The sequence below is a fragment of the Emys orbicularis genome, chromosome 18, assembly GCF_028017835.1.
Source record: "Emys orbicularis isolate rEmyOrb1 chromosome 18, rEmyOrb1.hap1, whole genome shotgun sequence".
Classification (NCBI taxonomy): Eukaryota; Metazoa; Chordata; order Testudines; family Emydidae; genus Emys; species Emys orbicularis.
In genome coordinates, this window is record NC_088700.1 from 6,310,901 (window position 1) to 6,338,775 (window position 27,875).

Below are 27,875 nucleotides of genomic sequence, written 5' to 3' on the forward strand. Positions count from 1 at the left end.
GATAGAGATACAGTAGAAGGTCATGCTACCCTTCTACACAGCAACTGTAATCAGGACATTGTTCTTTAATTTGAGCTAGCGAGGAGGAGAGAGTCCGGGTTCTACACCATATGGCAACTGCATATAACTTGTAAGCTTAAATGCCATTCAGTTTTTTCAAAAGGTGCTTGATATAACTTTAGATATATAATATACATGTAATATTGCTAATAGTCAAGCATATGAATAAAGGTGCAGACATACCATAAATACTGATGCTTCGATTTGTACTACCAGATCTAGATGAATGCAGTTTCATATTCACATTATAAAGCAGCCCCAAATTCTATGATTTAAAAGGGTGTCGTAAACAAAGAGGAGGGAGGATTTGGTTATGATCTGATTTTCTTAATCTGTTTTCCTGGGAAAAAATGATCAAAAAATTCTAAGGCACTCAGGAAAGCCCCATACAATCAATGGACTGCTCTGTTATCACTTTACATTCAGTATTTTAAAGGGATTATTTCCCCCCCAAAGAATACAATCATCATCCATATACATTTTCAAACATATCATTAATCCTCCACACACAGGAAACATTAGTGCAAAATGCTTGCCCTCATCTACCAGACAAGGAAAAAAACCTCCACCCTTCACATTTTAAAAGTTTGCCTTTCTAATTTAAAAAAAAATAAAAATAAAAAATAAAAGAAATTACAGGAAGTTGTGCTAGATATAAAAATATATATTTTTTTCACTGTGCAACTTGACTCTCTTCAGATTCTCTGTCCTAAGCCATTCTATATCATTCAAGTACTTCTGCTGCTAATTCAGTCTAGGGTCTCCCCATTCAGGGCATTAGGTGCATTTATTTTGCAGTTAGGTTGGTCCAGAGAAGCTTTAGCCAACTGTGAATCTCAGTTGGAGGGTTCAGTAAATTTACCAAACACTAAAAGTGCCACACAAAAGAGGGTGGGATTTTTAGTATCATTTTGAAAAAATACATAAAGGGACAGTCAGTACTTAAACTGTCATTCTGATGATAGGACTGAACTCCTCGGGGCAGGTATGTAAAGCAGAGACTTACATCTTGTATCTCTATTTCCCAGCTCATTTAATCTCAGACTTAGGAAAGTTGCTGACTTGTAATGAACTCTGCCAAGTAGCTGAAGGATTTGCAGTGAGAACGGAGGCTCACTGCGAACACTGCTGCCCCACCAAGCCTCATTTCATATGGGACGTGCTACCATGCGGTTTGAGTCAGTCTATTCGAGGCAGATTCCCAGCATTTATCTGGGGTGACAGTGAAATGGCTAAAGAACGGGACCAGTCAATTCCCTGAAAAAAGCAGCCCCAAGCAAGTCTAGTTCTATGGTCCCTAATAAGATTTGTTCCTAGGGCCATATCTTGACAAGCGGCACATAAGCACCAATCTACTATGCAGCTCAGAAGGTGCATACTCTGTGTGATATTCTGCCAGCCACTTGGATAAACCATGCAAACAGAGCATGGGGCGAGCTCTGGGCACCGCATGTAGGAGAGAATGGGCATTTCAAACATAGCAAGAGGAACATTTTCATTTGCAGAGGTGGGCAAAGTGAAAATATGATCCACAAATGCCCTACTCTTTAATACACACAAACAATACCCACTCAGCCACACAACTTTGCATAGGTCTTAAGGGCACCAATCCATGTGACTGGGGAGGGCAGAATACCAGCTCAGTTACATCTCAAGAGAGCCAGATTCAAATCATACAAAATTTAGAGCTACACAAGACGTAAGGTAGAATAGACCCCGCTGTGTATTTTATTCAGGGCAAATCAAGAAGGAGGTTGGAACACCTTAAGTGTTGGAGAACTTTGCTAGTAAGATGCAAACACAGCTTCAAGTATTGAAGAAAAAAATGGCCAAAGGCTGGGTCACCCCCTTTCCCCGCTTTTACATAGAGAGAGGAGTAAACCCCTGAGCAAAGCGCTGTCTGTGAATTCAGTTACCAAAACCAACTCTAAATAGCCATCAATAGCCTTCGCAGATGACTATTTGTGCACTTAGCACTTGTTCATAGTTTCAAACTTTGTTTTTACAAGGAATTGTAAATAACTTTAAAGCAGGCATTTTAGTCACAGTAAAAACAAATGAAAACAAACAAAAACAAGCCGTATTTGGCTTTCATATCACTCCCCCTCCCCCCGAATCTTAAAAGCATTCCAAACTCGGCATTATCAAGCACCAGCTTCATGCCGATGAGCACCTGGTATTTCCCTTTTCTACATACACCACTGTCTCCATGCTGGCTCTCAGCACATACTCACAGCCTCCCTGACTCCCATCCAGGTAACCTTGCAATCCTCTCTCGCCTCTGCAAGTAGTACAAACTTAATAACGGAACTCACGTAAGAAGCACGGTAATGAGAAGCGCAATCCGGGAACTGCGTGCCATGCTTTGCACTCTGTATGTTTTCAGAAGTTCTGGGGATGTCGTCACTTTCCGGAAAGGTTTACTGTCACTTTGGGGATTTTCTCTAGTCTGACCTTCGGTTTCAAAAATGAAAGCACTCAGAAGAAGTCAACATAGAGAGAGCACATGTCCACTCATAGCTCTGGAGGACAAACTTCCATTACGACTTGCGCATATACCTGTATACATACCAGCTGCCCCTTCACTTAGCACACGCTTCTAACAGTCAGATATAACACAGTGTGTGTTATTGCATAATAATGCATGCCGAAGTGTCTTGTTAGACACAGGGCCAAGAAGGCAAAATGCCATAAAATGTACCCAGAAGGGCATCGCAAGGATTTCTTTTTATAAGTGATCAAATATTTCCCCTGGATTCTCTTTCCATGAAGAGGTATTTGGAGTGAGAGGGTAGAAGGAAAAAGTACTTCATGGAAGGACAGAACCAAAAATCATGAAAACAAATCAGATTTTTCCCTTTGTATTTAATATACTTTACATGTTAAAAACACAGGGCAGGCTATAGGCCTCTTCAGGAGCTTACAGACTGTGGCAGCTGTCAAGGAAACCGAGTGTTTCAACCCAGGCCAGTCTGACTTTGCCAGGCATCTTTGGAGGAAGAGTTGCTATTTCAAGCAAGTATGGTCTCTTTGGAGCAAAGTTTTCTGTTGTTTAGAGTAAAAAGAGTGAGGTGGCTTTCTGTTCCAGTTGCCAGTAATACTGCATTTGGAGGGGCTGAATGCATCCTCGCAAGCTGACAACTACATTCTGCTGTGTGGCTTGGGGAAAACTAGTTCCTGAAAGCTAGGACTTTTGTCTCCTGCAGGGCCCAGTTAAATTTTAAAAGGGGTGATAGGTGGGTGGGGAATCTTAATTTTCTTCTACCCTATCATGTGCACCTCAATGCAAGGGAGGGTGTGATCAATGGTGCATTCCAAGCAGTGGATAGCTGTTATTAGTGCATGCCTACAAGTTAAATCAGACCGCTCCCTCACTCCAAGCCATGTAACAAGCACAACACTGGAAACGAAGTTCATTCAAACCATTACCAGGTATAGCTGATTTCTCACTGAGGCTCACTCCATCTGCCTGCTACATTTACTTCCAAGTATCATTCCCCTACAACCTTTGTCTAAACCTTTTTAAAGGAAAAAAACAACGTATCTATCTATATCTAGATCTGTTTTCCCATTTCTGCAGTTCAGTTTCTCTCTGAAACTATTACAACCTGTCTCAGCGATTGGACTGAAATTAAATATTAAGGAGTATTAGCCTAGTAAAGAGGTGGCCAAGGGGTTGCCCGGCAAGTGGGCCAGTCGAGTGACTGTTTGCTCTCGTCACTGCCACAAGGTAAAAGAGGAGGAGGTGAGGTTGTAGAAGCTGATTAAATCAAGAAGGTCAGTGGTATAAAGCTACACCACGTGCTGGCAAGGGGGGGAAAGAAGGAGTAGCTCCCGGAGAGACAGACAGGAGTCATACTGCGGGAGAATATCACACCCAGGGTCTCAGTCTGCAATTACCACGCAGTCCTCCCGACTCATACAAATATAAAATAAAAGGTGTGGCCACCCCTACCCTATAGCAACTAAAAACAACAACAAATCAGCGGACAGACACTGAAGAGCCCTCTGACCTTGGTTACAGCCTCACACTTAGTAACACCAATGTTAAGGATCTGTTCTCTGATCATTTAACAACAGAAGGTTTTTTTAAGCAATTCCCCACCCCACCCCGCCTTGTTAGAGCCAATCGTACAGACAAAAATGACTAAGTCACATGACTTCTACCTTAACACATCTTTCTTTCCTGTTAAGTGACGGTAAAACTTTCTCTCGAGGAAGAAGTTAATGATGGCTTTACTTCGGAGCTGAATAATGTATGGGGTGGTGATGATGCGGCGCAGCAGCGGGGAGTATCAAGCTTTTTTCCTCCCCTTCTTTAAAAAAAAAAAGCTACAATCTTATAGGCTAATCTCAGGAATATCAAAAAGGAGCCCAATATTTGTTTTCAGTAGGTCGCCATAGACCTAGTCATTTACAGTGTAACGAATGCAATTATTTCCTTCATAAATTTTAAATACAAGCAGAATAAAAATCACATTTTTTTCAGGCAACAGTAGCAGTTCAGTAGGTAAGTGGCTTGATCACATTTTTTTGTATTAGTAATGCATGCAAGCAGCTTTAGTATTACGGATCCCTTATAGGTCACAAAATGTTTTCTCTCTTTTATAAAGTCCCTCCATAAGTACCATCTTGTCTTCTCACGGGAGTTTCTGGCCGGCTAGCGGAGCCAGCACCTTGTTCGAAAGGTTGTGGAGTGCTTTGGGTATCTGACGCCACGGCATCTGTTCCAGCTGCCTCCTGTATACCAGAACCAGCCCCTTCGGCATCCTCACTCTGTTCAAATGATTGGTTGGATCCATTGCTTAGATCGACATTTACTGTGTTAGTTCTCAAAGCTACTATAGTTCCCGAATCACTCCTCCTTTCTGCATAGATTCGCTGCTCAAAGACTTGAGCGGTGCTGGGTTGGAATTCCGGATCCAGGGGGACACTGTTTGTTGTGGAGCCCATGACTGTGCGGTACATCTCCATCCCTTCTGGCAACATGGACTTAATCTTCGGAAGCCAGCGCTTGCGGACTCGTCGGGCGTTGGTGCACATATCGGCTGCAATAACATTCATCTCGCTTTCCTTAAAGCTTGGGGCAAAATTCTGACAATACACTGCAAAGACAGGGATACATTTCACTGAGGACTACTACATAAGCAACACAAAGAAGTTTGTGTGATCAGAGCCTTTGTCCCATCTCAGCACTGTACCACAAGACATTAATAACATGCAGGTATGGTTATATCTGACAGAAAACATACGGTTTTATCACAAGAACATAATTGTTATACTAGATGAGACCACTGGTTCATCTAATCCAATAGCCTGTTTCCAGTACTTGTACCAGATGCTATAGAGGAAGGTACAAGAAATCCCTTTATGGACAATTATGGGACAACTTATCCATAGGGGAAGTTTATTGCTAAAACCCAGGCAGTTACCAGCTGGCTTACACACTGAAACATGGGAGTTTGTATTCCAGATGGTATCACTACTATCCAATAGGCAAGTCCATGCCTTAAATTGCTCCCAAATTTTCTAGTAGGATTTTACTAGACGTTTATTTAGAGGTAAATCATCACTAAACCTGTTGTGGGGAGAAGGAGAAAGTTCTGCAGCAGTGCTGAATGGGATGTTATCAGGACAGTAAAAGTACACCATCAGTATCTGTATCAGGACTGGGAGTGGCTGGGTCATTACACAAATTGAATCTATTTCCCCAAGCTAAGTATCCTCACACCTTTTTGTCTGAAATGGGCCATCTTGATTATCACTACAAAAGGTTTTTTTCTCCTGCTGATAATAGCTCATCTTAATTAATTAGCCTCTTAGAGTTGGTATGGCAACTCCCACCTTTTCATGTTCTCTGTATGTATCTACATCTTCTTTCTGTATGTTCCATTCTGTGCATCTGATGAAGTGGGCTGTAGCCCACGAAAGCTTATGCTCAAATAAATGTGTTAGTCTCTAAGGTGCCAAAAGGACTCCTGTACTTCTTGGTGATCACTTCATTCAGATCTCACTGTACATTTGGAGTATTCAACTCATTCCTTCATTTAACTATCAGTAATTAAATGGGTAACATACAAATTCAAAACCCCAGGATTTTTCTGGACATAGGGTCTTGCCCTATTGTCCAGAATCCATTTGGGCCTGTACTATGATTTCAGGGCATCCATGGCTATTTATCAAAATTCCCCTGGAAAGTGCTTTCATCTCCTACAGCAGTAGTGGAGGGTGCCCAGTGCTTCTTGGGAAGTGCTCAGCACTTCGCAAGACTGAGCCTTTAGTTGGAAAGTTCTTCCTTCTCAGGGACTCGGGCTTTGCTTTGTAAAGCCCCACAAACAATCTGTGGCTCAGGAAATAATGAATGGAGTCCAATATTTCTGACTTTTACGTATCAATCAATGTCTTTTGCTACCTCTTCGCCTCCCTCCACGCCCTACAGATCTGCAGTTGGGGCTCGAAGGCCCTCAGAGTTCTGCAGCAGAACAACAATTAGGGCGAGGAAAGATTTATTTAACAAATCTAAAAAAAAAAAAATTCACTCCACTTCCATTTTGTAGTGAGATATTTACATAAAGATTTACTATCCAGACAGAATCCATTGAGGGGAAAGGATGAGAGGACACTGGCTTGCGCTGTACATCAAACATATATTAAATGAGCTTCACTGTACTAAAAGACCAGCTTTTTCTAAACCACAGAGTTCCTCACTTGCAGTTGACATCAAGCACCATTTGCTCTACTAATGTGCTTCTTGTATTCAAAAGAATTACTGTAATAGGCAAATTTTTAACCACTTGTTTTGTGCCTTGTAGGCACATATTTTTAAGTATAAAACTTCTTTTTTTTAGGATGACTATTAGGATTTCTATATTGTGATCATCAGTTTTCCCATATTCAGAGCATAGAAAATGGGCCAGATCCTCAGCTAGTATCAATCAGCATAGCTCCACTGGCTGACGCTCCGCATTTAGATATCACAAATACAGGAATTAGTTCTTAGCATCTCAGACATTGAATCACTGAAGTTAAAGAGCATTATTTATTAGTTAAAATGTATAGAGTCTTACCTTATGGCCTTTTGGGACAGTTTCAGTTTTTAAAACAGTTAAATCCTATTACATTATCAGCTCTAAAATGGATTTTAGATCCTCTATGTACAGACTGGATAAACGGCTTGATATTATATAGAACCTTGGTCAGTTTCCAAGTTTAAAAAATTATTAAAAAAAAAACCAGAAGCTATTATTGTTTACATATATCCCTTTTAAAATGTAATTATTTGCAGAAAGACTCCCTTTTTTACTTACAAAATAAAAAAAAGGTTTATAAACAAGCATTTTCAGGGAAATAGGCTGTGAAACACAAATGCTTATACCCAGATGATGAAATAGATTAATCCACATTAACAAGTTCTGATGCAGACTGCAGAATTTCGAATTCTCAGTGGCCAATTTACTCATTAAGAACAAAAAATTGTGTGCCATAAAGCAGTGGTTCTGAAGCAGGGGTACGTGTATCCCTGGGGGTACTCAGAGGTCCTCTGGGACAGCTCACAAATGCAGGGCTGGCATTAAGAGGTGGCAAGTAGGGCAACTGCCCCAGGCCCCACGCCATATGGGGCCCCTGCAAACCTAAGTTACATGCTTCAGCCCTGGCGGCAGGTCTTGGGCTTCAAACAAGGCTCACAAGAGAAAAACAGCCTCAGTATCACACTGAAATGATACTTCTAGCCAATGGATTTATTTTACAATTCTATGGTAAAAATGAGAACGTCAGCCATTTGTCAGTAACAGGGAGCTGGGACACTTTTCTATTTCTATGTCTGATTTTGTAAACAAGTAGTTTTTAAGCGAGGTGGAACTGGGGGTACTCAAGACAAATCAGACTCCTGAAAGGGGTACAGTTGTCTGGAAAGGTTGAGAACCACTGCCATAAAGCACTGCAACTTTCAGGCACAGCTATGGCCAGGATCAAGGAGGAGCAGACAGAGAAGCACCGAGGGCGCATATGGAAAATCTCTCCTTCAAATTTGGTTTGGCTCTGATCCACACGGGTGGATCCCTGCACCTACATGAATCTGGCTGCAGGCTCAGAGCCCTAGTTTAGTAAAGTTATTTCACACTTTGTGAAACAGACAGTTTCAGTTATCAAGCATGTAAGCCAATGAAAAAATAACCCCCGTTTTAAAAAAATCTCATCTATTAATAAAAGTACTGTACTGCAAAATTAGCGATTTAAAAAAATACCAAACCAATTCAAGATCATGTGAACAATAATGTTCAGTTTCACACTGTGATATTGTCAAACACAAAATACTAACTTTGGACAAATAATGTAAAGTATTTTTTTTAAAAACAGTGAAAAGATTTGAATGTTCACATTACCAATTTCAATGTATATCGTCACAATTATTATACACTCTTGATGGCCTTCCCCTGTTTAAACTGCAGCTCTTTCCTAGCCTTTTGTTTTTGCCAGACGGTTCTAACCCGGCAGCAGTAAATCTCTCTCCCTTACATTTCACTGCATTAAGAACCCTGCTGTCCAGAGGCTTCCTGCTGGGATCACTCGTGGAGGACCGAATTCCAGTTCCACAGCTATTGGCAAGTGTGTTCCTGCAAGAAAGGGAGAGAAATGCAGATCTTATCCCCAGGATTTCAGGGAAGAGTGAGAGCTTAAAGTGATGCAGAGAGATACTGTCCTATTGAGTTTATTCTCTTTCAGATAGCAACCAAATGGTATATTTTTCAGTTGCGGAATCAGAAAAGCTGGCACTTCAGATCATAGGCGCTGACACCTTGGTTGCTCTGAGACTCAAGCACCCACCAAAAAAAACCAGGGGGTGCTTAGCATGCGCAGAGCCAGATTAATGTTTTGTTGGCACCGCTCCTGGCTTCGCCCAACCCCTGCTCAGCCTCTTCCCCCTGAGGCCCCCGGATGCGAGGGGGAGGAAGGGGTGGAGAGGAGTAAGCGGCGGACGGGGCCTTGGGGGGAATGTGGGTGGTGGGGGACACAATCCGGGCGCCGGGGCCCCTTCTCCGTGTGGGTCTGTTGCCACAGCGCCATTGTAAACCCAGTACTGAGCACCCATGAGCCACAGTGTTGTTGACACTTTCCCATCCAAAAAGCTACAGTGAGATGTAATGTCTTTAAACTGGGACGTTAGTGAAGACATCTCGTAGGTGAGTGCAATGATTTTAATATACTGTAATTCATGATAATGTAATTATGTAGTTCATTATTATTTTAATAATGATTAAATTGTTAAGATACCAATGATAGACACATATTCAATAACTGGAATATGAAAGAAGTGTATAAATATGCTGAAAATAACCTTACCCACAAAACTAGCAGAGCCCCCACAACACACACACACACACCTCTTCAAAAGCACCCACTGGCAAAAACAAAAGTCAGCGCCCATGCTCCAGATTAACCCATCGTAAAGAAGAAAAGCAAAAACAAGTATGGGGGAAAAAGGCTCAAATTAATTTTTTTTGTCAAAAAGGAACATACCGGTCAAAGAAAGTGGCTAGAAGACGTCTCAGAAGAACCTTATGTTTGACACCTGCGCATAGATGACAGTTCATGAGCTGCCCCCGGGTGATATAAACACCTGAGCCTGCAAGAGTTAAAGTGTACAGAGTTTAAAATCCACACCCTTATTTTCCCTAAAGGTGTAAATCCCACTACAGAATGCAACACAAAATATTTCTGTTTTCCTATTTAGATTGCAAACTCTTCAGGGGAGGGGTGGTCTCCTAGTATGTGTTTATAAATGGTCTGGGGAAAAGGGGTAAATAGTGAGGTGGCAAAATTTGCAGATGATACAAAACTACTCCAGATAGTTAAGTCCCAGGCAGACTGCGAAGGGCTACAAAAGGATCTCACACAACTACGTGACTGGGCAACAAAATGGCAGATGAAAGTCAATGTTGATAAATGCAAAGTAATGCACATTGGAAAATATAATCCCAGTTATACATATACAATAATGGGGTCTAAATTAGCTGTTACCACTCAGGAAAGAGATCTTGGAGTCATTGTGGATAGTTCTCTGAAAACATCCACTCAATGTGCAGCGGCAGTCAAAAAAGGCTAACAGAATGTTGGGCATCATTAAGAAAGGGATAAATAATAAGACAGAAAATATCATATTGCCTCTATATAAATCCATGGTACATGCACATCTTGAATACTGCTTGCAGATATAGTTGCCCCATCTCAAAAAAGATATATTGGAATTGGAAAAGGCTCAGAAAAGGCCAACAAAAATTATTAGGGGTATAGAACGGCTTCTGTATGAGAAGAGATTAATAAAACTGGGACTTTTCAGCTTGGAAAAGAGACGACTCAGGGGGGATATGATTGAGGTCTATAAAATCATGATTGGTGTGGAGAAAGTAAATAAGGAAGTGTTATTTACTCCGTCTCATAATACAAGAACTACGGCTCACCAAATGAAATGAATAGGCAGCAGGTTTAAAACAAACAAGAGAAAGTATTTTTTAACACAACGCAGTCAACCTGTGGAACTCCTTGCCAGAGGACGTTGTGAAGGCCAAGACTATCACAGGGTTCAAAAGACAACTAGATAAATTCATGGAGGATAGGTCCATCAGTGGCTATTAACCAGGACGGGCAGGGATGGTGTCCCTAGCCTCTGTTTGCCAGAAGCTGGGAATGGGCGACAGGGGATGGATCACTTGATGATTACCTGTTCTGTTCATTCCCTCTGGGACACCTGGCACTGGCCAATGTCGGCAGACAGGATACTGGGCTAGATGGGCCTTTGGTCTGACCCAGTAGGGTCATTCTTATACAGTGCCTAGCACAACAGGGCCATGATCTCAGTTGCATTCTCAAGGGACTACTGTAAGTTCGGGGTCTATGGGATCTGGGCACTCACTCCCTTGGGGGTCTAGTGAGAATCACAGCCCATAATAATAATCTCCTGATTTTATCCAAACAGAAAGAAGATCCACTGCAGTCTGGTGAAAGGATCTAGTTACATAAAAGACACACAGTGCTATGATTTATTTCATTTTAAAAATGATCCATAGCAGACTACTACCATCCTTCCAGAGCAACCATCCATTCGGCCTTTCCTTCTGTCAAGGAAAGAGCTGTAGAATACACATTTAGACTAAAAAAGGAGGCTGGCATGGAAGAGAGAGATATTTATTTTACAAATCCATTTATTTCCAAGAAACACAGCACAACCCTCGCTGGTAATTTTGGTGAGCTGGGAATTTAGTTTCTAGTGCCTAGGAATTGCTGGGTCTCAAATATATTGGCTTAAAGTATGTTTGTAGGTGAGAAATCAACCTTGCTAAGGAAGCTTTACATAGCCAGAGGTTTGGAAACAGACTGTCAGTGTTTTATAGTAGGTCTCTTACCCTTTCATTATCAAACACTTTTATATAGCACATAGCTTGCGAAAGCAAACCTACTGTATGCCTCAGAATCTGCCTGCTTACACAAAGATGGGGAAGTGCATATTTTCTTTTCACGCACACAGTTACAATATAAAAGTTATTTTTTTAAAATAAAGCTTAAATATAGGTCACATCTAGAGTTGGAACAGACTAAGTTCTTGCAGAAGCCAAGATATACAGGAGAAATAAAATTACTTCTTGCATTTCCAGGAAAGCCTATGCATGATTAGTTCTGTACTTACCTTTAAAATTAAGAATAAAAGAATATTTAAAAAACTAGTGGGACAGACTCTGAGTAAACCTGGAGCAACTGCATTGAGCTCAATAGAGTAACTCCCGATTTACAGTGTAGAAGATCAGCGTTTGACCCTTTTCCTCTGTGGTGAAATGGAGAACTAAACAACATCTGTGCTGTCCTAGCGCAGGCAGTAAGATGACTGCTTGATCTTTCACCAGGTGATGGTTAGCTCCTTTCCTCTTACACACGGTTTTTTGAATATAAGGGTAAGGAGGGGAGAAGAGCAAGTGGTACTGTGGGATTTCTGAACCTTGCAGCTTCTGACCATGCTCAGTGCACTCTCTCTATCAATCAGTTTTACTATGATCATTTCTAGAGAAATCTGGCAAAGTTTTCAGAATCAATTATGGCAAGAAAAATCTGAGATGAAATCAAGTACTTAGTATATGGCGGTTACTAAACTTTCACTGAAAGATTTTTCTTATGTACTTTGGGCAGAACCACCCCCATCCGTTTTTGCTAAGTTTGAAACCGTAATTAGCCGCTGAGCCTTTATTCGTTACAGTATTTTAAAACAGAAGCCGTCAGAGAGAAAGCCAGATGCTACCAAGGGTAACTTCACTTTAATAAATAAAAAATAACCCAGGCAGCCGCTATCCGAGATACGAATCTACTTTTTTCCAGATTGAAAAATGTAAATCAAGCAAAGATGCCCCGAGCCAATTTGCAGTTCTCACTGTGAAAATAACCTGCATCACTCGATGGCTTTAAGTCTTACATAAAATGCAAGCAGATACAAAATGAATATTCCAGCTACAAAATAAATACTTGGGGTTTTATGCTATTGTACAGTGGGTGCATTTTATTTCTGCCTTCCATTGAAGAAAATATATGTCCTTGATCAGAGAGAAATCTGTCTAGCTAATTTTTGAAATTAACATTCCTACAACAGGCTGAAAATAAATGTGTGCTACTCATAGTATTGTATCCAAGATATAAAATGGTCAGAAGGAAAGGACAACTGGTTTGGATCGATAGTACTAACTCACTTTTCCCTTCTGTGACGTTTTCCGTCAGAAGAACTCAATGCACTTGACAGGTATTAATTAATCCTCACAACAACCTGTGAAGTTAGTAAGGGCTATTACATAGGAATCACATCACCCGAATGGAGTCACTTCTGGGGTAGAAGACAGCAGTTCATAACACTATACAACAGTGGAGGCAGGAAATGGAAAAGAATACCATATCCAACTGAAACTGCAATGGGCATTTAGGGAGGTAGACTGTAATTACCCAAATTGGAATTTGGTCTGGACATCAAGGTCAACACATCCCTCTTACATAACAGTGCCATGGGATGTTTAATGGCCACTAAAGGACAGGACTACAGTTTTAAGTCTTGCATATTTTATATCTGCATCCAGCTCTACAACTCTAATATATCAAACCTGAACAGTACCATGTCTCAGCTTTCTGAATGCCTAGCCAAAATATGCATCCAGATAAACAGTAGCTCGATTTGGCTGATCCTAGAGAAGACTGAGAAGAATGTGGTGGAAAAAGGGAAATGCTTCAAAAAACCTTGCCTCCTCTCGAGCATCCCCCACTATCTAGGGTATCTGTCCTTAGAATGTTAAATTGGTTTCCAGCCTTGGGGTCCTATTGCCTTACTGGTTGCAAAAAGTGACCAATTCCATCTGTGACTAGCCAGAAGATTACAGCCTCATCCTTGCCACAGATACACCAAATGTGTCCCTAGGATCGATCCTTGCAATTCATATCTAGGGAGAAACCCACAAGCCCAACAGTGTAATTTTTTACCCACTATTAAAGTTTTTGTTGTTTTAATTAAAATCCAAAATGTCTAAATGTGTGTTCATTTCTATAAATCCTACTTCCACTGCTCTGTAAATCTTAACATTTGATAGGTAAAAAAAGTAATTTTTTTTTCATCTGTGAAGCGAAATTAAAATACAGTTGTGATGCAGCCCATACCAATCAGGAAGAATACAAGCTTAGGGAATTCAATTAAATGCTAAATTAATTCAATTGAATAACTCCTGCTAATGACACATTCTTCTGACAGTGAATTAAAGGAAATTTAAGATGTTCTCTGTTTTTTTTCCTACTGATTAGTGATGGGTACATTTGTTCATAGTAATACACAAAAAGGGAAAATTTGCATACAATATGTCTGATTGCAACTAAGGTTCAAGGGAGATGAGGGGTAAATTCTAAAAAGAAAAATGTCTAATCTTCAATCATTCTAATGTAAAAAAAAAAAAAAAAAAAAGTTATTACCTGCAACAAGTTCAAGTTTTTCTCCGGGATCTCCCTCTGAGTAGAGTTTTGGGTGGCACCGATATCCAATTTGACTGATAAGACTTGCTGGGAGAGCAACTAAATCACGTCGAATGAGGACACAGGAACGACTCTCTAGTGGGATCTGCTCTGGCTTCTCTTGAGCCACTTGAAAAAGAATTAACAGGGAGAACCGTTAAATGCTTTTAAGGTGCAGGATCCAAATGAACACAGCTAGATTTTGATGATTCAAGATCTTTTTCACAACATTGTTCTTGAAAATAGTCATCTACTCAACAAGAATGATCATTTTATACGTGGAGGCAATGGGCACCGTTATGCAGGAGCAGGGCTAATATCTGTGATCTTCAGAATGAAGCTTCTCTTGTCCTTAAGTTTAAACCCAAGGCCTTCCTTTTTTCCTGATCGCTTTCGGAAACACTAGCTCCTGCAGGAGCCTTGCCTTGAATGGATTCTGAGAGAGGGATTAATGTCACCTAATTGTGCTTTCATTTATTTTTTTAACCTTTTAGAAAAATTGCTATTTCTGAACATCTGAGATCACTCTCTAAATGTGGACAAGTATACTGAATCAGCTTTCTAAAGAGAAGACACAAACTATTGTATGCAACTAACCAAAAATAAAATGTTATGCAAATGTATTAGAGGTTTCCCAAATAGGCCATAAATTGTCCAATCAGGTTAGTAGCTACTTCCCTATTATAACTACTTTTCTTTAATCTTCTGCTGCTGAAAAACTTTATATACACGCTGAACCAACAAAAGTTAATCTTAGCAACTCAATATTATCCGTCAGCACTCACTTTTCCTAAATCAAAACGTGATTCCTAGGTTTCCTTTCCTCTCCCATTCCCACTTCTAAGTGTCTAAAATTTTATCTCATCACCACCAAAAAACCCGAAGTTTTATTAAGCTTTGGCTTTAAAAAAAAATTACACTGAAATACTAGGATATTGCTGTGATTTCCTTTAAAACATTTCTTTACATACAATTGATGGGGCCTGCCACTGCCTTTTAGCAGATGTTAATACTGAAAAGATCAAACAAATGAGTTTTACTACAAACAAACACTGCACAATGCTAGGTTCTGTGAACATACAGAGGATTAGCTTTCTAAAACGTGTTTATAATGGAAGTCCATTATCATGCTTAAAATTACCTATCACAGCAAAACAGGTCTCATACAGCTGTGCATAGGTGCCAACTGCATCATCTACAATATATTTTAAGCATTTATAAATTATAAAAATACATCTAACTGTATAATGGTCTACACCTTGATCAACAAGTTTTGATAACATATGTCAAACTCTATACATATGATCAGGACTGCTCCTTGGAAAGGATAAATACACCCTTAGTACAATTGGCTGTAGATTTATGATTCTTTAAAACAAAAAAATAGACAAAAGCATTGGATCAAACATGGAATCACTTAGCCTCTTAAATGTATCTTACTCTCATTATTTTGATGTTTCCCGTTCTTCAGGTAGAATAGCAAATCTGGGGACTTTTGTGTAGTTGTTGCTACAGTTACCACAACAGAAAGGTCTCTTTTACAAAGAAATTAGTGTTCTAACTAGGACATATCCTGCAATGTTCTATTATGTGACAGCACATTATAGGACAAAAAGTTGTAAAAGCCAACAAAATGTAAGGCTATACTGAGTACCAATGTATTGCAATATTATTCTTAGGTGAGAAGCAGTTTAAAATGGAAAGTTTGTGTTTGTATGAGGTGTGTGGTTTTGTTTTAAGAATCATGGCATCAGCATGTATCTCCTAAAAAAGATCATCTTAATGTACCAGTGCACCCAGAACAACAGCCTGGCATTACCAGGAATGGTTGAGGAATTAATAGTGGAAGTAGGGTGACCAGAAAGCAAATGTGAAAAATCGGGATGGGGGTGGGGGGTAATAGGAGCCTATATAAGAAAAAGACCCAAAAATCGGGACTGTCCCTATAAAATCGGGACATCTGGTCACCCTAAGTGGAAAAACAATCCAGATGATATTTTAAAGCATAATTTCTCCTACCACTATGGCCTGATTATCTATGCAAAGTAGAAGTACTTTGTAATGCTGATGTGCAGTTCACTTACATAAGAAATTTTCACCAACAGAAATAAATTTTCTGTTTCAAAGCTCTTATGAGGAGAATTTCCAAATATTAAGATGTACGATTTTAGAATGAAATTGCTGGTTCTTGCGGTGGAAGTATCTAAAAGAGGCTTTTGGACATTGAGAAGGGAAGGATATTAACTGAAAAATATTAGAAGTATTTAATTTAAATAAATCAAGAATTGGAGAGCATTTTATCCAGCACTAATATTTAGACAAAAGCTACTCTAGTCTCCTTACAGTCCCTTTGGTTTTGCCAAAATTGCTCAGATAAGCACACACCAATATCACAACCACCACTGCAAAAATATATCCTGGGGACAGAAGGGTCCAGTTCTTCTCTCCCATTTAGAGCCCATGAGAGAACACTATATACTGTACACCTTTGCATGACTCCCTATGACAGGGAAGTATTCAGGTATAGCACAAATACCATACACAACATTAGGGGATATGTGGGTCATTTAGGTTAGATGTCTGATGTCCTTAACAGCTGCTGTTCAGGAAAAGGATAGCATACATTTAGGAGTCAACAGATATCAAAATCGGGCAGCAGTTTTTATTTTTTAGTGAAGCCACAATGTTTTTGAAATGCAAGAGCCACAGCAAGGGATAAAGATTAGGCCATATTATTTCATATTGCTTGTGTTAATTGTGGGCAAGCTTGCCAGAGAAGTGTTCTAGCAGCTTGTCATTTCTTTCTACACAGTCATGGTTTATACTGCTGAGCAAAGGCATAAAGTACCACACAGACAAACAAAACTCCCTGCACTATTTATTTCAAGCTGCAATTTTTATTTTAATTAATGGCTTTGGGTGAAAAATGCAAAAACTATTTATTGCCTCTTTAAAAACTGGCAGATCGTAAGCTGTTAAAAGGGTAAGAACATAGTGACATTAATTTTCACAAGGGCTGTTAAAATGTTTCCATGTTAGTGTCTTTATAAAAAATAAAACTGAAGTCAGGTTAAAGAGCTGGTGTAATTGCAGAGAAAGTATCCTTGAAAAGTTGCAGCCAACAGAGCAAAAATACAAACATTTCACAACAGAAGGCAGCCCCTTTGGTTTCCATCATACTTATATATTCTAAACAAATACATTTAGACTGAGATTGTGGTTAATTGCTATTTTCCATAATCACATAGATGTGATTTTAATTTATCTTGCTAGATAAAGTTTGTTAGCAGCTTTAAAAGTAGGCAGAGCTAAAAGATGATCCCCCCCATGAATGAAGTAACAAACAACAATAAGTATTTGAATGTATAGAATGCTTTTAATCCATATATTTCAAAGCACTTTACAAAGGTTGGTAACATGGAAAACGGAGGAATACGATGGTTAAGTGACTTTCCTAAAGTCATACAACAAGTCCGGGAATAGAACCCAGGCCCTCTTTATCCAACTCTTTATGCATTTCTTTTTCAAACTAACTGTTGTAATTGCAGGAAGTTAAACAATATACACAACATTCAGACCAGCAAACAAACTGCACCAGATGACAGACAGTGGATTGTAAATGTCTGTGCATGTCACACAGAGTGACTCTGAAGGTACATCAATTTTTGGGCCGGCCAGTCTTTGCAATAATAAATAATGCAAAGAAAGCAATATAACGCAGTCAAGAGACTGTACTGTGCTGGTATTAGTTAACTTCCTAGAGTAACTAATTCCAGCTGAAGCTGGTGTCAGTCCCATTTCCTGAAATCCAGCTACTTGTTCTGAAAAACAACTTTAACTAATAGTACAGACAACACTGACCTACCCAAATTGTGTTTTTGGAGATACACGCACACACAATATTGGGAAATGTCAGTGACGTTTTGGCAGAAAAAAATATTCTTCTGATTTATTTATAAGTGCCCTGTGTTTAAACATAAGAACCAACAACGCCATAGGTGACTTAACATTCTCTTTTCTGAAGCTAAATGTCACGAGACCTCAGCCAAAATTTGTGCTAGAAAAAACCCCACACAGTGCAATCCAGATTAATCCATTCTAATATAATTCAATACTGTTTCTCTTGCTTATTGCCTCTGTCTATAAAAAAATCTCATTTCTATATGGATACTTACCTCATTTGTGGATTTTGTTTTGGTTAAAGAATTAGTACAACTCAAACAAGATTAAACAAACTTTACCAAAGATTTAGGTCTTTTTTAATGCTACTGTACTTCAATTCAACGAATATTAATCACTGCACACAGAATGGTAGCATAAAAAAGCAGGGTACAAATCACTTTGGTCCCATGTTTTCAAAGAAAGCAAGTCTGTTTGGCCTTTATGCTCTACAGAACAGGATAGTATTCGTGTCTAATTAATTTGTATCTTCAGAGGGCAGCTGCTCCTCTTCCTCTGAATAAAATGGCAAACAATGTGAAGTATTGTCTAATATAGTTTTGTACTAGACTAAGAAAGCAGATTACCAGCTAATGCAGAGGAAAACAAGAACAATTAAAAAGGCAGTGGTAGCTATGAAGCAGCACCAATATATTTTATTTACACAAATATATATTTGGGTCTGAAACGTGGAAGGGTTTGATAACATGCGGCAACTGAACTACAAGAGGACACATCCAGGATTTGAGTATAGAAAACTACCTCAAAGCTACTTGGTTGGGTGAAAACTTTGTGCCAAATCCCAGGAAGTGCTGAAATTAATAGGAATTACTGGCACTCAACAACTTGTGGCATTGGACCCTTCCAGCATCTCCTTGGTGGTGCTGAGTGCCTTTGTTCCACAGGCCCTTAAGATGCATTCTGCTTCGCAGAGGTCTGTTACGTAAGGTCTTCCATTTCTAAGCATCACTGTTTTAGTTGACAATGGGCTGTTACAAACCATTAGATCTTTAGAAGTATTTTATTATTACCTTTTATTACACAGTTGTAAGAAACAATAATCCAACTGGCTATACATTTGTAAATATTATTCGTGTGATGTTAAAAAAACTAATACAAATTAATTACTGTACATATAAAAACCTTTAAAAAAGTAGAAGTTATAAGCAAAAATGAAATTCTGATGACCTAGACAATAAAGAATAGGTTAACTGGCAGGGCTGACAAGAAAGGTAAAAGGGGGACAACTGTATCTGAACCCCGAGCTCAGCCCCCTCCCCATATCTGTAACTGGGTGAAATGGGAGGGGCTGCGGCCCCAGCAAACATAATGTACCATGGCCTCAAATTTCTCTTGGCAGGCTGTTAATGGGCCTAGTGGACATGCATCACTTCAGAAAGAATGACAGTAATATGTTAGAGTCCAACATTTTCACACTGGGATGCCCAAATCATGCAGTTCGACGCCTACTTGGGTACCTAAATAGGTGACCTCATTTTCAGAGGTGCTCAGCACCCGTGTCTCCCACTGACTTTAATGAGCATTGCAAGTGCCCAGCACCTCTGAATATCAGTGCTGAGATTTTGATGTCTAATTTCAGGCATCCAAATTTGAAATGGTTGACTGTACTCCCTAAAGACCAGTTACTTTAATATCTTCTTGGCTCTTGCCAACTCAAAGAGCAGAAATACCAATTCCCCCTTGGAGGTTCACAACTCCAGGGGTTTTCGTCTGGATTCTCTTCTTATTCTTCTCATTCACTTTTCTTCAGGGTAGGGAAGTATTATTGTTCCTATTTTACAGACAGAGAACAGAGAGAGCGGCTGAAGTTACTTGATCCTTGTCACACAGGAAGTGTGAACCCAGAAGTCTTGGGGCCTAGTCCACTGCCTTGTCCACAAAACCATCCTCTTCTCACCTACCATGGATGACTGGAATTTTGAAGAACACACCTAGTTGCCCTCCCTTCCCCACAGAGTCAGAAGGTGCCTTTCAAACAAGAGTTTACAAGAATCCCTACGTCAGACTTGCTAGGTAGCGGACATGAAAACAGTAGCCAACATCTGCAGCTATTTTCACAGATTCTTAGAAGATTTACTGGCAAGCGGTATGTATGTTTATAGATAAATACACGCATGTGTGCGTGCACACAAGAAGAAAAAATGATAATATAGTCCACCATAGAACTATATTTTACTAATAGTGCCTTTTGCAACAGTATACTCAACTGCAGAGATATGATGTGTGTCCTATTTATACACAGAGTTCATCTGGAAGAACAGGAACAATATTACTGGTTTATAAATGCCCATATCTTGCCTTTGTTTCAGATCTCAGACAGGAGTGAAACATCTGCCAGTCTAAAATTAAACATCTGTGTTTTACTGTGAAGAAACAGGGACTAGAAGTTTAATGCCAAAAAAGGTCTGATGCAGAATGACACCCATGTGGATCTTAAGTTTCCTCAGGCTGCCGAGTCCTTAATAAGAGGGAGAATTTCTTGCCTGCAAGTTGTTTTCTGTGATTTGGTTGATACAAGTTCAGAACAATTCACATTGATTAGACAGGAGGCAGCCAATGAAGCCAAAGATTTTCCACACCCTCTAGTCGGCATTACACCTTCCCCCTTTTTCCCTCACAGCCATTAGAGTATTCCCACTTTTACAATAAGAAGCAGATAAGACCAACTCTGTCTGATGAGTGTGATGCCCTGTTCATTTCAGAGAGCCATTTTTCTCCATCTCCTCTATGTTTGTACCTAGTTTGGTGTTCTTTTATATTTCCTGGAAAATAGATTAATTCTATTCTTCTGTTGATTGCCTCCTGCCTGATCCTAAGGGTCAGACTACTCATTGATCTGTATCAGAGGCAATTGAGTCAAAGAACCATGACTGCAGTTAAAACAAGCAGTTTTATGAAGATTGCAATTATTTGGTTTCAAGATGTTCACGGGATCATTGCTACTGGCTGTGGTTTAAATTGTAACATTTCTTTTCTAAGCTTGGTCTGGGATCATCTTCATACAGTATGCTATGTATCCTCTCACTAAAGATTTTGGATTGTTTCTTGCCCTCTTTACTTACTGTCAAGAAATCAGAGGGCCAGGAGAGAAAACTATTCTCTTAGCTAATTACTGCAATTTTATTCTATAACAGCTATTTTAGATGAATTTTCAATGAAATATGCATGTGTCAGTTTGGGATTTCATAACTTTCAGGTCCATCCTTTATACTCTAGCAATTTGTTGTGTGAGGATTTAAAGACACTTGGTGCAATTTCACTTGTGCCTGTTGAAACTGAATAAAATCAAATACATCTGCTAAACAGTAAGGTGACTGAAAAGAATATGGTTTGACACTGAAAGATGATGAGCATCTGAAGTTCCATTGAAATCCTTTCAGGATCAGGACCATGGTGCTATAGTTAAAGCGATATGTACTTTGCTTTTGTTTAATATCCTACCTAGCTGCATACTTCTCAAATCAAATGCTAGAGCCCATATGAAGACTAACTAGTTTCTTTAAGGCCTAAATGTTCTTCAAGTCTAGACCTATTTACAGAATAAAAAGCCATCATATGGAAATGCTATTAATGCACACACAAAAGTTATGCAAATCCTGATAAATAATAATAATAATAATAGCCAAAGCCAAACAAACACACACACACACACACAATTCTAACATCCTCTGACTCTATACTGGAATGTAATGTGAGGAATGGCCAGTTTCTGAAGTCTGGTCTGATGCAGAATGGCAATTCCTATATTTCCCTCTGAAAATTAGGGACTTCTTTCATGACAGCTAAACTTTAATTCTTACATCTGCAATGTTTTTTAGAAGGGGAGTTAGCCTTCCCCTGGATTTATTTTCAGTTTCTTTTGCACTTCAGCATTCCTTATGGTTCACCACACTGTGCCACTGGTTTCTAAGTCAGCTACTTAATGACGCTTAAGCTTTACTCTGACTTTCTACCATCAAAGCCCTTTGCCAAGGTCATGAATTTGCATGTTGTTTCTTTGGTTTGTGCCGAGTTTCAGAGATTCAGTCTGTTTTTTCAGAAAGGCTTTTATATAGGAGAAAATAAACAAGACTCTACAATACCCAACTGCTTTCAGAACAGACCTAAGGAACAATGGCCGGGACCATCCTACGAGCCTTCTTCGCTGGCATTCAGCACCTTGCAGAGCCAGGCCCCGACATGGAGATGAAAGACGACAGAGGACACTGAACAAAAACTTGAGTTTCAGCTTTAAATGTCCCCTTACAATGAAGCAGACAAATGTCCCTAACAATGGATACCTGGCACCATTCTGAATGACACTAAGCTGTGCAAGGAGAGAGAAAAAAGGGGGGGGGGGGGGCGGGGGGGAAGCTTCCCATGCGATTCAATGCATGATCTGGCTGCGTGCTCTTTTTTTGGCTTTGTTTTTGTTTAGACTCAAAAGGCTCTTGGAAACTTTGGCAATCACTATTTTACACTGTTTCCCCCCGTCTTTTGTGAGATTGTCAAGATCTACGTGCCGGGAACAGGATTAGCTCTTCCTCGCTCTTCCATGTTGTAGGGTTTTTTGTTGTGTGTCTTTTGAAGGAAGGTTTTTATTCAGAGTCATTAAAACACAGTGAGAGTTACACAAGTCCATAATCGGATGGAACAGCCTCAATTTTCATTTCCTTTTTTAAATCTTTCCCTCTCTCATCCCCAGATTTCGGGGCAGCCTGGGACTACAGCTGTGGTTAAAACAGAAAACCCTTTTTCAATGTGCTTGTGCAGGAGAGACATGTTTTAGCTAGAATTGTATAGATTATAACCCTGGGGGAGGGGGCATTGCCTGGCCTTCAAGTTGGACAGAATGGTGACAATGCAAGCGCCTACTTGGTGTGAGCTCCTCTGTCATTCCCCCGTACCTCCCCAGACAAACTACCCATGGCTATGCCTCACCCAGCAATTCAGAAGCCTACTCACAATCTGCATAGGGAGAAAGAAAATATTACTCCTCTTCTGGACCATCAGATCCAACCTAAAGGCTGGACAACTGAAAAATTATCAAAGCCAGCAAGTCAGCTGTTCAAGTTTTCTATTTTCTGAGTGGAGCAGCTCTGTTTTAATGTTACACAGTAATAAGAGTTATATGCAATAGCCTGCTGGCTTAGAGTCGCATACTGTACCATCCTATAGTTTTTCCTATGATAGTCTTCTGTGTTTCTATTGAATTTGTTCTGTTCTGCTATTATATAAATAGGCCCCATGACTGAGAAACAAAATATTGTATATAAGGGTATAATCCTGTTTCTCTAAAGAACAATGTTAGAAATGCTCAACATGGTGAAGACAAAACACTACTCAGTCATAATGCTCTGCGGGGGGGAACAAACATCCATGCAAACAGCCTCAGCTCTGTCCAGTTAGACGGAAATTCTAAAACACATCCTATGCATCACACTCCATCCCACCAAGTATACAGCGCACACACCATTCCCTAGAATACATTAGTCTACTCCTTTCTGAAAGTTTACTGTCAGTACGAGGAATTTGGATTCTTTCCTCAGGAACGGCAACTGAAAAAGCAGACTGGCTTTTTAGAGACTGTTCTAATATTTAAAAAAAAAACCCTCAAAATTTGCCAGTAGCAGTATTTGCTGTGAGAGTGGAAAGGCTAGTTTAAACAAGATACAGTTTCCCCTACCCCTCCAGTAAAACACATGGCAATGATTTCTTCTCAGCTCTCCATTTACAGATTTGTACAGCAAGGACATGACTGTTTTGGGGGTCTGTTTTTATGGAGAGGGTTGGAAAGCCACACTTGGGAGTGTCTTGGTGCTGAGAATTACCACCACCATGAATTACATAACTGGATCAAACAGAGGTTGTCAATGCAACATTTTCTACCCATCTCTAAAAATAAAATGGTTCCAAGGAAAGGAAGCCAACTTTTCAGCATATGTGAGAGAGCTAATATTTTCAAATTAGTCATTTTTGATCCAGCAATTACAACGGGAAATAGTAACAGTGAAAACTAAGCACAGACTAAAGAAAATTCTGCGTTGCCAGCTTGACAAATCTCAAGAAAACCATGAAATATGTTTCCACCCAGGAACTGAATACAAATCAAAGCTGCATTCTCAAACACCTGCAGCACCAATTAAGAGTCCACTGTGTTCATCCAGGAGCCTCTTTTTGGAATGCAGAAAGAATGTACATCTCCCAATATGTTCTTTTGAAATGCCTCAGAGAGAAATGCTAGCTGTGGAGATTAGATTCCCCACGTGTTTGCTACCACATAGCCTCTATCCTCCTCTCTAGCCCTCCAAAAAAGCCAAAACAAAACAGGCACCAGAGACATTTCCAAACGTCAGTTCAAGATCTTGAAGATGAACAAGGCCAATACGGTTATTTTTCAGAAAAGTTGATCGCTTGTGAGGGAAGCAGAAAAGAGAATGTCCCCTCATATACTCATACTGCAAAATCAAAACACCTGTGTGTCCTTGGTGGCAGAACCCAGTAGTTCCTTGTCTAGCAATTCATTGCTGAAACAATGTTCTCCTTTAGCTAATGCTTTCACAGTGCAATACTACCAGGTGATGAGTTAGGTCAGGGGTCGGCAACGTTCGGCACGCGGCTCGCCAGGGTAAGCACCCTAGCGGGCCGGGCCAGTTTATTTACCTGCTGACGCGGCAGGTTCGGGCGATCGCGGCCCCCACCGGCTGTGGTTCGCCGTCCCGGGCCAATGGGGGCGGCGGGAAGCCGCGGCCAGCACATCCCTCGGCCCGCGCCGCTTCCCGCCGCCCCCATTGGACCGGGATGGCGAACCGCAGCGAGTGGGGGCCGCAATCGGCCGAACCTGCCGCATCAGCAGATAAATAAACTGTCCGGGCCCGCTAGGGTGCTTACCCTGGCGAGCCGCGTGCCGAACGTTGCCGACCCCTGAGTTAGGTTAATGAAGACTTTAAACTAGTCCTATCAATTATTTCTGAAGGGAAAAAGGGAACTTAACTGACAGCATACAAGATAAAAATCTTGGCTAGGATATATGTGTTAGGGATAGGGGGAGAAAGGTTTGTTTAAATTCTCTCTGATATACCAGAAATCTGATTTATTTGAGGTATTTGGATGGAGAGAGCAAGACATACATTGTAATTGATTTTTGTAAAAAAGGGAGGGAGTAGGGGGGAAATAAATGGATGAGGTGATTTGCAATTGGGTACAAAGCCTTTCACCTTCAGATTGCCGGTTCTAATCCAAACCAAGATGGGTAGTGGCTGAGGTAGCTCTTGGATGACGTACTGTATGTGAAATTAGTTTGCACTCTCAGTTCAGCAGTTAATGGATAGGTGTCCATGTTGCAAAAGCACAAAACAAATGGAGTCCCTGGCTGAGACTGCCAACAGGAGGAGGCTAAGGATTAAACAGACTACGGTCACTGCACTACACTCTCACCCCTACATGTGGTCTCTCCAGTTCCGAGAAGAGGCACATTAGTGGAGTGGTGGTGGTGGAGTTTGTACTGTCCTCTGCCCATGTTGTACCTGTTCTGTGGATAGAGAATTCAAGTTTTCTGGACTGTCAGGCCAGCAGTTTTCAACAGCATTAAATTCACGAACACAAATCTTCATGTGTAAACAAGCAGGATATAAAAAAACCTGATGAACAGTCCAAAAAATATATTCTGGACAAAGGAGAAAAGGACCAAGTGGCAACTTAAAGAGGAAGAGGAAAACAAAGGGGTTAGGGAAAGGGAATGTTTTGGTTTATTACCTGAATATCCTCCTGAGGATTTGATGTACATCTGACCATACTGTTCTTCGACCATGGTATCATAAGCCTCATCATCTTCTTCATCCTCCTCATTGTGGTAGGAAGTGGGACTATCAGTAGTTGGAATGCTGCTGGCTCCTGGGCTCGTCCGCTCCCCTTGGGAGTACTGCACTTGCTGTATGTTTGGGATGAGAGTAGCTAAACTGGGCATTCCATAGTATGAAACACGAGACAACTTTAGCGGAGCAGCATTAGAAATGCTCCCTCCTGTACTATCCCGAGTGCTGGCTTCCAAGGGTCGCTTGGCAGGAAGGCCTGACACAGCTGTGGGTTGCAGCTCGAGATTTTCATGTTTCACCCGGGTGAGGAGCGGGATGGGCATGGAAGGGGACATGACGTAGGGCACAGAAGCAGACTGCAATTGGTTACAAGGGCTCTGAGGTTCCGAACTAGGATCTTCTATCATGGTGGTTTGAGAGTCACAGTGGGGAGAACTCACTTTGAACATCAAGTCTGTCCCTTTTTCTACGATATGTTGGATCTGTAGGAAACCTGCAGTGTACATCACTACCAGCTGTTCACTTGCGGCCATTGTGAGTTTCCCAGTGTAACAAAATGAAAGGATTTGCTGGAAGCAGGCTGGTGGCACGGTACCTGGGAGCTCAAATGCACTTTTGCTGTTCCCGCTAAACAAGTCTCTGAAGTACAGGCTGCTGGCTGCTAACACCGCACGATGTGCCTTGAAGGCTTGGCCTTTGACAACTATGGAGACATCACAGTAAAGCCCCAGCAGCCTCTGCTCATTCAGGCAGCCCAAGACGGTGTTCCCAAAGTTGGGAATTTCTATGTGCAGCATCTGTGACATGGCTCAGGATTAGTTGGAGCTCCTTAGACATGCAATGCAGAAGTATCCAAAGTAGGGCACATCTGAAAAATGAAGAAGGCAGGGAGAAAAAAACCCAGCATTTTTAGACAGTTCTATGCAACAAACAAATAAAAACAAAAACAAACAACCTAACACAACTGAAGACTCAAAAGTAAACCTAAGGGTTGATGTATAACACCAACTGTTTATAAAATTACTTATTGCTGTTTTTAAACAAACTTTTTAAAACAATGTAATTAAATATTCAAATATTCTCAAAGATTTTTTTTAAATTTATCATTGGTTCTTTCCTCTGGAGTTTAAAGTAAACAGGATAATATGGATGGTAACAGAGTAAGAATGAATAGTAAGGTAGCCCTATTAATATTCAACAGACCTTTGGAAATGGATAAAAATACCTGCTGAAACTCGAGATGAAATAGTTACAAAACAATGTGCCATTCTGTCTGAAATAAATATAGCATTCTATCTAAGCAGTTATTGTAATGAAAACATATTTTAACGATCCTAGACGATTCCCCTACACTTGTTTTAAAAAAGAAAATATTCAGAGTTAAACTACTTCTAAGTGGAATTATAAGTGCCATTTCATTTAAAGGATATGAAAATTAAGCCAGGTAATTGAGTCCAAACAAACAAAACCAAGGTACTGCAGCAAACTTAGCATCAAGTCATTTGTTTTTTCTTTAAATACAGACTAGGGCAAGAGAGTCTCCACATACGTCCCCCTCCGGCAAGTGCCCTATGTTCTGTTCCTGGTCATATTAAAAAGGGATTCTGTAGGTGACATAGTGCAAGTCTAATCCAAGGCAAGACATGCACCCCGTAATAGGAACAACCCCATCTTCTGAAATCAGAAACAGTACTATCAAGAATGCCTCTGAACAATCTCAAGTCAAAAAAAAAATACATCTTCAGCCTATCCGACTTTCGACTTTGCATCAAATAACAGCACAGAGTGTGCTGTTTTAGGATATCAGCACCTTTTGGGGATGAGAATAATTTCTCCTTTTCGGTACAGAAAGAGGCAAGCTCTGAAACAAGCCCTATAGGAGCAGCAAGATTAAATTAGGTAATTTTAGTGCATAAAATTCCAGAAAAGCCAGTCAGTGCTTATTAGCCCAAATAAAGGCTACACCCCAAGAATCTCCTGCCCACCATCACCCAGCCCCCCCTTAAGAGAACAGAAGATCTCAAATTATTTGCACTTGAT

At 40.3% G+C, this 27,875-nt stretch overlaps 1 protein-coding gene across 1 annotated transcript; it reads right to left on the reverse strand.

Moving 5' to 3' along the window:
- Window positions 1-4,665: 4,665 nt before the first annotated feature.
- NACC2 (NACC family member 2) lies at window positions 4,666-26,641 on the reverse strand. Its single transcript, XM_065418925.1, has 5 exons — window positions 25,777-26,641; window positions 14,044-14,211; window positions 9,580-9,685; window positions 8,578-8,675; window positions 4,666-5,165 (listed from the first exon to the last, which is right to left on the reverse strand). Exons 1-5 carry the CDS (start codon window positions 26,639-26,641, stop codon window positions 4,666-4,668), a joined length of 1,737 nt encoding a protein of 578 aa, XP_065274997.1.
- Window positions 26,642-27,875: the final 1,234 nt, after the last annotated feature.